The following is an 11,252-nucleotide window of genomic DNA, read 5'->3' on the forward strand; positions in this document are numbered from 1 at the left end:
ATGCAGGCAATACTGCCACCCAGTGACCTGTCAACTCAAGAAAGGGAAGACCATGTTACTGAACATTAAGGACTTTTCCTACTTCCTGGACTTTCCCAAACTTGCTGATTTCAGTTTACTTAAATGCAGAAATACAAATACCTCAAAAAGTCCAAAACACTTAAGTTTTATTGAAAACAATAAAATACAGAAACACCAGATTCTCATTTTAAAGTAAAACTGACAGCATCTTCCAGAACTTTCCTAGTACCATTCTTATCACTTATTTAAAAAACAAAGCCAAGTTCCAGATCCCAAATAATCAATGAACCTGCTGGTAAACATTCTTCTCATGGTTAGAGCTACCACCCTTTTTTTTTTAATTGGACATTTGCACCTTTTCAAGAATGAGTAGCAATTTTTGATTATTATCTGTGAGAACTGGACTTACTTTCTTCATATTAATTAAAAACAAAACCACACACACCCTAACCAAACTCAGAGGAAATATACATTTGTTCATTAAAGCTCACCTGCTTTAGATAACCTTTTCTCATCACACATTAGCACAGTAAGCCAATGTCTGATCCATGCTGTAAAAGTTTTACAAAATGAAAAGACCTGTTAATTCCCGAGGGAAACCTTAAGGCAAAAACAAAAGCCTTACCCTACAAAAAGGGAAACAAAGCAAGTCATGGGGCCTGTGGAGACGGCTCAGATGAGTAAGCACCACAAGGATGAAGAAAATTTTTGTACAAACGAATGCGGGTTTAAAAAGGTGCACTGAACATCCATGTTTCCCGCAGAAATGATGATCGTGTCAGATAAAGTAACTCCTGAAACAAGTTCTGCCTGGATTTCAAATAATAGAATCCTGCTAGTTCTCTCCTACATAAAGCCTTGGTATCAGAGCCTTGTTCAGAGAGCTCTTTCCTACTGTTCACTGTACAGACCTGGACCCCAGGCCTGTCCAATCCCCCTTCAGAGGACAGTGTAAGTGTGTGTGTGTCCTTTGGAAAACTGTCATCTCTTCTTCACCTCAACACTGGGAATAACTCCAAATTCCAGGCAGTCACTTCCTCTTTATGAGCTGTAGCAGAACTAACTTTTTATCTGGAGACTTCTTTAAGGCTACAAATGTTACAAGTTGGTCCCATTAAACAATGACCTAGAGGCAGCTGACATGGCGTGAATCAAACACGTGCACGATTCAACAGAACACAGTTTACATTCATCTCTAAATCTGAGATTAAGAAACTAGTAGCTGGTTTCCAACTGGTTTCAATACTGGTTTGAAGTCTGAATAATTTTACTGTTGTAGACATTAAATATTTTGTTTAAATATTAAACATTATATCTTTTCCTGACTATCCAGACAGAAATAGAAAAAGCAGGAACTACAGGCAGAAGAAACAGTCCAGTTAACAGACTTGTGACTTCTACGCCATCTGTAACAAGGGGAGGGACTTCGGCATGGGTTTCAAAATTGCCTGGGAGCTGCCTCCTAAAGTCACCTCTACTTGGCATAAACCATTTTTTCTATACAAGGTATGTGATTCCTACTTAAGAAAAGAAACCCAGAAAACAAACAAAAAGAACTGGGGTGGTCTGCTGTCTGATAAAAAGGGCCAGTATTACACTCATTTAATAAGTTATAGTGGGTATTCTGTAGCACTAAAGGGACGGTCACTTTACTTTGTACTATTGAGTCCTTGCCAACGCAGAAGAGCTGTTCCTGAGAAAAAAAATACTTCAATCCTGGTTACTCTCAAGAGGACACCCTGAGCCTGGGTAGGGTCCTCCGGATGATTTCTGGCAGGCAGGAAGCTATCCTCTAGTTAACTTCTAGGCTTACTGCACAAAGAGTTGAAGCACCAGGCAAACTGGCTATTTCAGTAAATCTCAATGTCACCTGCATGTGCTCAGTTAATTATTCAGTCAACGTTTCCTAAATTAACATTAAAAAAACCCAAAAAACAACTTGCTTCTACAGGCACATTTCTATAACTACTGAAATAATATGCTGGGCTGAGCTGATACGGCACTTCCTCAGGATTATCTAAGGATGCTTCTCCCAGAGCCAGTTCACACACTGGTTACCTCACAATCTTCTCAACTATCACTCAAAGTTAATTAGGCTGTAAACATCGCTGAAGAGCTGGGTTTACCGATTATGCGGGGGAAACTGAGGGGCCACAGGAGCACAGGGTAAAAAGCCTCGGAGGAAAACATTTTGTTTTGTTTTCCACGGCACTGCCAGAGGCGAGGAGGGGAGCCACAGCACTACTGGCTATTTAATCAATAAAGCTACACTGAACTGACAACTAATACACAAGTTTCAGAGCCTCGTAAATTCCCCAGCAATAGGCCTAAGCTACTGTCACCTTCCTCCTCCCCAGTAATATCTAGTCACCATTATAAACAGAGCTCATTTATCTGAAGTTGTGGCTCAACTGTCAGGGCACAGTTGTAGCAGGGAGAGTACTCTTTTTTTTTTAATGCATCTTTTTCAACTCAAGTGTCTGAATATTCTCCAAGTATCTGAATGACTTAGACAATGTGACAGATGACTTAAAAGTCACATACGGCTTCTACACTTGACTCTGCAGAATGTACTCTCACATTCCTTTAATAAGCCCCCTAGAAAACTGCTTTTCCCTTGAGACAAGTTTCCTTGGCAAGAAGTTGAAGAAATGGCTACCCCAAATCAGAGTCCCACCCCAAATCACAGGTGGAGATATTACACCCGTTTCCAAACTTTCAAGTCCCTATATTGTACAAGCAGGCTCATGACTGAACACATAAGCCTCTGCAACGTGACAACTTTAGTGTAGAAACTGGTTTCTAGAGTTCCATCTCCTCTTCTGTGCAAGCAGCTGTCTCCAAACTATTGTAAACAGGCAACCCTGTTGGCCGAGGTTCCAAGAACAGTTCAGTTCTTTGAGGAAAGGCAGTGCCAGCAGCTGCATGCTTAGTTTGGCTCTCTCCTGCGTAGTTCTTAGCATTAGATGACGGCTTTGGCTTATCAGAAAGGAGTTCAGGGAGAGGTTTCCAGAGCACAAGCTCCATGGAAGGACGGCTCCTAAGACAGGAAATATATATTTGTATCAACAACTTTACAAAGCAGAAATAAAAGACATAGGGTGAAAAACTAATGTTTGCTACCTAGTATATAAAAATTTATGGGAGGACTTCCCTGGTGGGCCAGGGGCTCCATATTGGGAAGACACTCCCAATGCAGGGGCCCAGGTTCCACTCCTGTTCACTGAATTAGATCCTACATGCTGCAACTAAGAGTTCACATGCTGCAACTAAAAGATGCTGCGTGCCGCAACTAAGATCTGGGCAGCCAAAAAAATAAAATAAAAAACAAAACCGGATGCGATGTGATAAAAATAGGAGAATTATGACAATCCAAACTTATCTTTACAAAGGCCACTCAAGTACATAAAATTTTAGAGTTCTGCACGCACTGTAAGCAAAGCAACTGACTGCACTGAATGCTGTGATTAGAATATAAATGTTCAATATGAAAAACAGAGGCCCTTGATTTAACATTATAGTTTCTTCTTAAATTGTGGTTAGTATTAGCAGATGTCAGTTATTATCTTGTACTAAACCATTATAAATAAAAAGAAACACTGGCTAAACACACTAAAAATACCTCAGCAAGCCTTCTGCTTATTAGTACAGCTATGAAGTATATAATGCTTTGTGCAATAAGCCACTATCTGTGTCTACCACACCCCAACCTATTTCATCTAGTGGTGGTTTGATGGTTTCTGGGACCCAAGCGCAAGGCAAAATAAAACACAATGAGGAACACCACACAAAGGTTAGCTTCTGGAAAACTACCAAGAGCAGCAAGTGCCAATGCTTTACACTGGAGGGCAATGTGACCTGCTTACTCGTGGCTAAACTATTTACCCACCCTCAGGGCTGGGTAGTTAATTATAAGCTCAAGCTAGGAGGCTAATGCAAAACCCCCATGAGCTAACATCCAGCAGTAGGAGAAACCACAGTGTCTAAAAACAATCATCTACCTAGTACCAGTAGGACTGGTAGCCTAAGAGAAGTTTTCAGATATCTGACACTTAACTCTCACAGTTCCAAGTCTATTCAAAGTCTTTTCTAGGAAAACACCTACAGGGTACTTTATATCTTGCCTACTACAGTTGGCCCTCCATATCTATGGGGTTTTGATTTGGACCATTTTATGTAAGAGACGCAAGCATCCCAGGATTTTAGTATCTGCAGGGGTCCTAGAAGCAATCCCCCATGGATATTGAGAGACAACTGTATTTTACAGAGTAAGGGCCACTTGAGCCCACCGAAGTCATTCTCATTAATTACAGGCTACCGTCAGTTTTATGTCGATGGGCCCAGGCTGCGTTGCTTTCAGAGTCTCACGCTCGCTTCCACTTCCCCTACTGTCCTTACACTGTGCTGTCACTGCCCACCAGCCATGAGTTTATTCTGCTCTCACTTGCTGTCTGTTTTCTACTCTGATGGCAGAGGAAACCAGGTAAGTGAGCTCATCAAATGGTCTAAACGAAGAGCAAAATGGCTCTTAGAGCTAAAGGCCTGAGGGGCCACACACTGTGAGATACAAGTATGAGCTCTAGACTGTGGCCTTTGTGATAACTTTTTTGACTGCTGGTAAACTTTTCAGTTTTTTCCAAGGTCTTAATGGTGGTCCAAGATAACAGAGAGCCACGTAAACAGGTAGTTTTCAAGTGTGGTTCCTACAACCTATCACAGTAATTTGAGAGAATGGGTTCTTTCTTGCTAATCCTCCCATCCCCAAGTATTAGACTATGAGTGAATTTCCAGACTTCAAAACAACCCAGGGGTAAATAGCAAGGCAGCCATTCCTGTGAACTTCCAATTCCCACTTGCATAGCATTCCACTCACCCCAATGAACTAAGAAAAGGTCTCCAACCTCGGCTAAACATAAAACCTACTGAGCTTTCACTCGGTTGGTGATCAGGAAGTGTTTAGAGACAATGAGTCTTCCTTTTAAGATCATAACTGGGGACTTCCCTAGTGGTCCGGGGTAAAAAATCTGACTGCCAATGCAGGGGACATGGGTTCAGTCCCCTGGAGCAGTATTTCACAAGCTGAGAGTCAAGCCATGCAACACAGCCACTGAAGCCTGTGCACCCTAGAGCCTGTGCTCTGCAACAAGAAAGCATCACAACTGGAGAGCAGCCCCAGCTGCTGCAACTAGAGAAAGCTTGTGCACAACAACGAAAACCTAGCACAGCCAAAAAGAAATTTAAAAGAACTTTTAAAAAAGATCAGAGTTGAATGGAAACCAGAAACCAAAACTTACATGGACTCAATCATTTTTTTTGTAAAGATTTCATCAAATTCCCTCTTCAAACCTGTTTTCATGGTATCAGAAAGGACAAGGCTGGGGAGACGGTTAATATTTCTGTCAGCTTCAACTTCTTCATCTTCGTCAATTATTCTAAACAAAGGTAGACACAAAGAAAAAAATTATTTGGTTAAACATATTCTATTAATTGGACAAAATTTTTAAAAAAAAGGATAAACTCAACAGGTGCTACAGCAGAAGGTCAAGTAAAGTATTAAACTCTACTTTGGAGAGAAATAAGTATATACATAAGAGCTGCTCAACATTTGATAAAAAAGATATCAAATTTGAAGGCTAAAACCCTCATAAACCAAAAAATTAATATTCAGACATAGTAAATGAAAATATTTAGTACAATTCTATGAAAAATGCTTACTTTAACATTTAAAGTGCATACTTTAAGCTTCTTGATTTTGATAGTTTGACAGGCTGAGGATTAAGGAATCACCAAATGATGAATTAGACCAACTTGAAAGAGAGGAGATGTTACATAGGAACAACAAGAAGCCAGTCGGATATGCGGCCCATTTACCTGTCCTCAATTTCCTGAAGCCTCCTTCGGGCAACTTCACACTGTGGTTCCCCCGTTGTCTGATCCATCTCTTCACAAATAACATCTAACATGCCAGGTGCAGAAAGGCCACTAGTGCACGGATTTACTCCATGACCCTCTATATCCTGATGTGCACAAAGAATCCAGTCATTAGGACCAGCACAGAGCCCTGCTTCAGTTAGCCTTTTCTTTCTTACTGGACAACTGAAAAAAAAAAAAAAAAATCAATGAAAATCCTGACTAATACAAATGAATCATGTATCACCGCCATTGCTAATAAAATTCTGCTATGAAAAACCTCTTCTGAGAGTATGTGATTACAAGATGGAAAATCCCACATTTTCTTTTCTGTCATTCTCACAGCCACCCTGAGATGTTCCCTTAACATCTGTCAAATTAGGTTGCACCTGCCAAGATTTTGCCTTTCCAGATTAGAAGTGTTTGATATGGGAACTTAAAGTCATTCTTACTTACTCAGCTCTGGAAAGGTCAAGTGGGAAGTAAAGAAACCAAGAATCACAAAGTAGCAATTCAGGGCCAGCCGTACTTTTTCATACTGCTGCAGCTCCATTACACTGGGCATATGAGGAGGTGGTCTGCAGGCATCCTATATTCCCTTAGGGCAAAAATACATGCTTCATCAGGTCTGCAGCAAGTACTACAGGTGCAGATGACATTGCTAATTTCTTTGTTCTCGCCAAAAATGCTAGAGGCTGTCATTTGCTGTATGGGTCCCTGCCTAATGGGGTGCACTTTTCTCCCAGCTTGCAACATAAACTATCTTCACTTTCTAGAAAATTTTACATTTCACTGAGACCATAGGAGTTCAATTCAGATTGCTTTAAACATGTGGAAACAAGAACGTAGAAAACTAAAGTGCCCCCTCTAAAGTGTCACATAAGGTGAGTTGGATTTTAGGTACCAAATCCCAGAGACAGATGCTGTATCCTCTATGCTTTTCATAGGGGATTCTCACTAAAACCTCCTGCCTTGTTAGGGAAGTTCAACTGCTCAAGCTCTTAACACAAACTAGTATTTGTAAGCACTGCAACATGCCCAACATTTAGTTGTTGTTTAGTCACTAAGTCATGCCCAACTCTTTTGCGACCTTATGGACTGTAGCCCGCCAGGCTCCTTTGCCCATGGGATTTTCCAGGCAAATAACTGAAGTGGGTTGCCATTTCCCTCTCTGGGGAGCTTCCTGACCCAGGGATCGAACCTGTTCCTGCACTGCAGGCCAATTCTTTACTACTGAGGGGTGTCCTGAACAGACAACCGGCCCTGCTCTGAGTATTTAGACCAAAAGTACGTTATTGCCTGGGTATCACCAAGCACAATCTCAATCATATGTTTAGCTTATAATTAGTTTTAACTCATAAGTAAGTACTAAGAATGCCTCTCCATAAATTAAACACTTCTGTAATATTTGGATAGTTCTAAGGTATGCGATGTTTTGGAAAACAGAAGAAAAAGTTATACACATAGGAAATCATCTAAGAAGGAGCAGAACAACTTTATAGAGATCAATGATGATTAAGTCCCAGAGAAAATGGGACATAAAAGACTTTAAAGTTCTGATAAGAGCCACTAAAGTGGCAAGCAGGCAACACACTTCTGGGCATTCGACATCCAACTGTCCAGTCCCTTATCCTCCCAGGGCCTCAATCTCTCCATCTGCAAATTAAAGATGGTTAACTTTTAAAGTCAATGGTTTTTACACTTCAAATTTTTTATTTATGACATTAGAATTATTTAATAATCTCCTGGGAAACTTCCCTGGTGGCTCAGACAGTAAAGAATCTGCCTGCGATTCAGGAGACTTCAGTTTCATCCCTAGGTCAGGAGGATCTTCTGGAGAAGGGAATGGCCCACTCCAATATTCTTGCCTGGAGAATTCCGTGGACAGAGGAGAGTCTTGGGCTACAGTTCGTGGGGTCGCAAAGAGTTGGACGTGACTGAACAACAAACACTTCCACACTTTCAAAAGATAAAAGCAAAGAGGTCCTTGTGCATCCACAGCAATCCCAAAGCTATAAAGAACGTAAATGTTGTCTGGTCTAGAGGTTTTTTATTTTAAATTTTTTGGCCATGCCACGTGACATCCAGGATTTTAGTTCCCCAATCAGGAATCAAACCCCCGCCCCCTACATTGGAAGCATGGAGTCCTAACCACTGGACCACCAGAGAAGTCTCAGATGTTTTTTTAAACTGAGGCAACTTTCAAATCTACTGTCTTGTAGGTCTATGTATCAACCTGGTGAGAAAATTAAAAGTTTCTGCTGGCAAAAAAAAATAATAAATCACACAAAAGCTGAAAGACAACAAATCTGGGGAAAACACAACATACATAAAAAAGACCAATAAGTCAATAAAAGATCTGCAGAAACATGAAGAATTCACCCATGGCTTAAAGGAAAAGATGGCTTAAAGAAAAAGATGTTCAAAATCGCATATAATTTACAAAACATAAATTAAAAGTGATCTAATTTCTTTAATTATAAAAGGCTTCTACTCATAAAAATACATATAATAATTATAAAACAGAAATCCATGAAAGTCAAGATACAGAATGCCATCAGCATCCCTAAATGGTACTCTATTCCCTCCTCCCTGTAAGTACACAGTCTTTTACAACCATTTCATTAAAAAAAAATACACATTATTATGCATATAAATATGCAATATTAAAAGCTTTTAGTTCTGCCTGGTTTTGACCCTTATATAAGGAATTATACTGAATATGTATACATTCGTGCTATGTTTCTTTTGTTCCTACTATGCTTATAAGACACATCTGGGTTGGTACGTGTGGTTCAGTGTTTCTCTTTTGCTGAACTAAACTCAGCAAAAATTTATTATGTCCAGATACTGTTAATTTTGACCCATCATGAACAAGGATGCCATAAACTTTCTTGTACATGTCTTCCGATGAGCATGCATAGTCAAAAAAAGAACTGCTGGGTAAATGGGTATGTGTGCCTTCAACTCATTCAAAACTGTTTCCCAAAGTGTTGTAGCAATTTACATTCTTATCCAATAGTGTCTGTGAGTTCCTGGTGTTACAGAACCCTCCAGTATCTGGTAGTGGAGTAGTTTCTCACTGTGCTTTTAATATGCATTTCCCTAAAGACTGATGAGGTCGAATATCTTTTCATTTGTTTGGTCATTTTGATATCCTCTTTGGGGAAGTCTTTTACTCATTTTCTTTTTTAGACTGCCTGCCTATAACATGCAGTGTTTTCCCTATCAGTTAAGAGGTGATCAAAAAGTTTGAAAATACAATTCTGATGAGAAGATGGAGAAACACACATTCCCTAAGTTTAAAGGAGTATAAACTGCCAACAACTCTTTTTTAAAATTCAAAATGCATACATTTAAAGATTGAGCAATTTCCCATCTAGGAATCCATTTATCTAATTACAAACACAAATAACTTAAGAAGGTCACTTTAGATTTGTTAGTATTAAACTCCATCACCAGGAGACTGGTTAATTACCTATTCCTAGCTTTACAACAGAATTCCACTCAACTGTTGAAAAACAAATGAGATAGAACTCTATGTGTCCATATGTAACAAGCTACAGGAGAATAAAATGAAAACACCAGTGTTGCAGTGTTAACAGTATGTTACTATTAAATGTAAAACCCCAGAATTATACAGCTATAAACTTGCACATTTTTACATTATCTTCCTTAAAGGGAAACAGGCAATAAGGATAACCCTCTGGGGAAAACTGGGAGCATAAGATTTTGCCTTCTGGGAATTTTCTTAAATTTTGTGCATGTAATAATACTCATATGCCTCAAAGTTCAAACATGACAATCGCTTATGCAGTAACAAGCTTCCCTCTGACCTGCCCAGCTCACTTCTCTAAAAGGCAACCCGTGATGTCAGTTCCTTCGGCCTCCTGTCAGAGACACCTAATGTTCCACCTTTTCACTCAAAAACAAATAGTTATGCATATAAAATAGGTTAAATTAAGTGACCATTAAGTGACTAAAAAAGCACTTGAAACTTACTCCTCCTCCTCCTCCTCCTCCTCTCGCTTGTGTTTCTTTCTACAGTGAGTTGAAATACTGTTAAAACAAACAAACAAACAAACTCAGTCAGTTGAGAAATTTACTGAGCTGGTACATTCAGCATCCAAATTCAGGCTCCGATAATCTTGCCCACCCCACTATCAGCTCTCCACTCCCTTGCCCTGTGGGATGGATATACAGGTCACACGGTCAGTCAGGTAAAAGTGTTGGCTGGTCCTGACAAAATCACACTGAAAGCTAAATTCATTCGGTCAAGGCCGGGGGAGATAAACCGGGGCGACCAGCCTAGGGAAAACGTATCGGGGCAGGCACCATGCTGAGCACTTTAGTTTATGATCCCACTAGAAGGACCCATTTCTCTCCCAAGTTGCGGATGAGGAAACTCAAGAGTCCGAGAGTCGCTGAAAGTTACCAACAACAGCTGCCGGGCCGCAGTCTGGAGGGAGCAAGGCGTGTGCGCGCCCAGGGCAGCTCCAGGCCCGGGTCGGTCCTGCTCCCATCCCCGCACGCCCCGGGTGAGCAGACCTCTCCTCACTTCTCCCGGCGCAAGCGCGCCGAAGTCGGAACTGGACCCCCGCGCTGTGCGACCTCCGCGATTTACGGCAACCGCCTGTGGGGCTCAGTCTCCTCATCCGCAACTTGAGGCTCAAGAGCCCCCACCAGGGTCGCGAAAAGGGTCAACCAGCCCGCGCCGGAGCCTACACCCGCCCCCGCCGTCCGCCGGTCTCCTCACCGTCCGCGCGCCGCGCTCCCGCCGGAGCTGCTCGGGGTGGCGCGAAGTCCCGGCCGCGGGGCCACCTCGGCGCCCTCCGTCCCCGGCGGGAAGGCCCGACCGGCGAAGGCCGGCGGCGGCTGCAGGAAGTCCGAGCCACCGCTCAGGGGAAGGCCGCTAAATGGCCGGCCGAGCGCCGCCATGGCCGGGGAGACGAGGAGGCTGCGCCCACGGCCCCGGCCGTCCGCGTCCCCGGGCCCGGCAGCAGCGGCCACAGCGACTGCCGAGAGGTACCCGCCTCTGAGCCCGCTTCCCGACCCCACGTCACGCCTTCTAGAACCCTCCACCCCAAGCCGCCCGGAGCACGCCGGGATTTGTTGTGTGTGGCGAACTTCTGGCGCGAGGGCTGCCGGGAGCTGAAGTCCTTGAGGACCACAAACAAGATGGCTGCCCGGCCGAGTCTTCGGGGCTGGAGGATGGCCCTACCTACCAGAGGTCTTAGGTCCAAATCCTCACTCGTCAAGTAACCTCTGTACCTCAGTTTTCTCAGTAGTAAAACCTGAAAACAGTAGTACCTATGTTCTTA

General features: G+C 42.4%; 1 protein-coding gene across 1 annotated transcript; it reads right to left on the reverse strand.

The window, feature by feature from the left end:
* Nucleotides 146-10,981, reverse strand: CCDC117 (coiled-coil domain containing 117). The gene is made up of 5 exons (XM_018061045.1): nt 10,688-10,981; nt 9,934-9,990; nt 5,893-6,117; nt 5,316-5,453; nt 146-3,061 (listed from the first exon to the last, which is right to left on the reverse strand). The coding sequence occupies exons 1-5, from the start codon at nt 10,867-10,869 to the stop codon at nt 2,824-2,826; spliced, it is 840 nt and encodes a 279-aa protein (XP_017916534.1). The 5' UTR covers nt 10,870-10,981; the 3' UTR covers nt 146-2,823.

The sequence above is a fragment of the Capra hircus genome, chromosome 17 (assembly GCF_001704415.2).
Source record: "Capra hircus breed San Clemente chromosome 17, ASM170441v1, whole genome shotgun sequence".
Classification (NCBI taxonomy): domain Eukaryota; kingdom Metazoa; phylum Chordata; class Mammalia; order Artiodactyla; family Bovidae; genus Capra; species Capra hircus.

Excerpts from the sequence above, each read along its gene's own strand:
- CCDC117 (XM_018061045.1), bottom strand. The coding sequence starts at position 10,869 with ATGGCGGCGCTCGGCCGGCCATTTAGCGGCCTTCCCCTGAGCGGTGGC. Across the intron at positions 9,991-10,687 it reads GGGAGCGCGGCGCGCGGACG|TATTTCAACTCACTGTAGAA; the intron begins GTGAGGAGACCG and ends TTGTTTTAACAG. Across the intron at positions 6,118-9,933 it reads GAGGAGGAGGAGGAGGAGGA|TTGTCCAGTAAGAAAGAAAA; the intron begins GTAAGTTTCAAG and ends TTTTTTTTTCAG.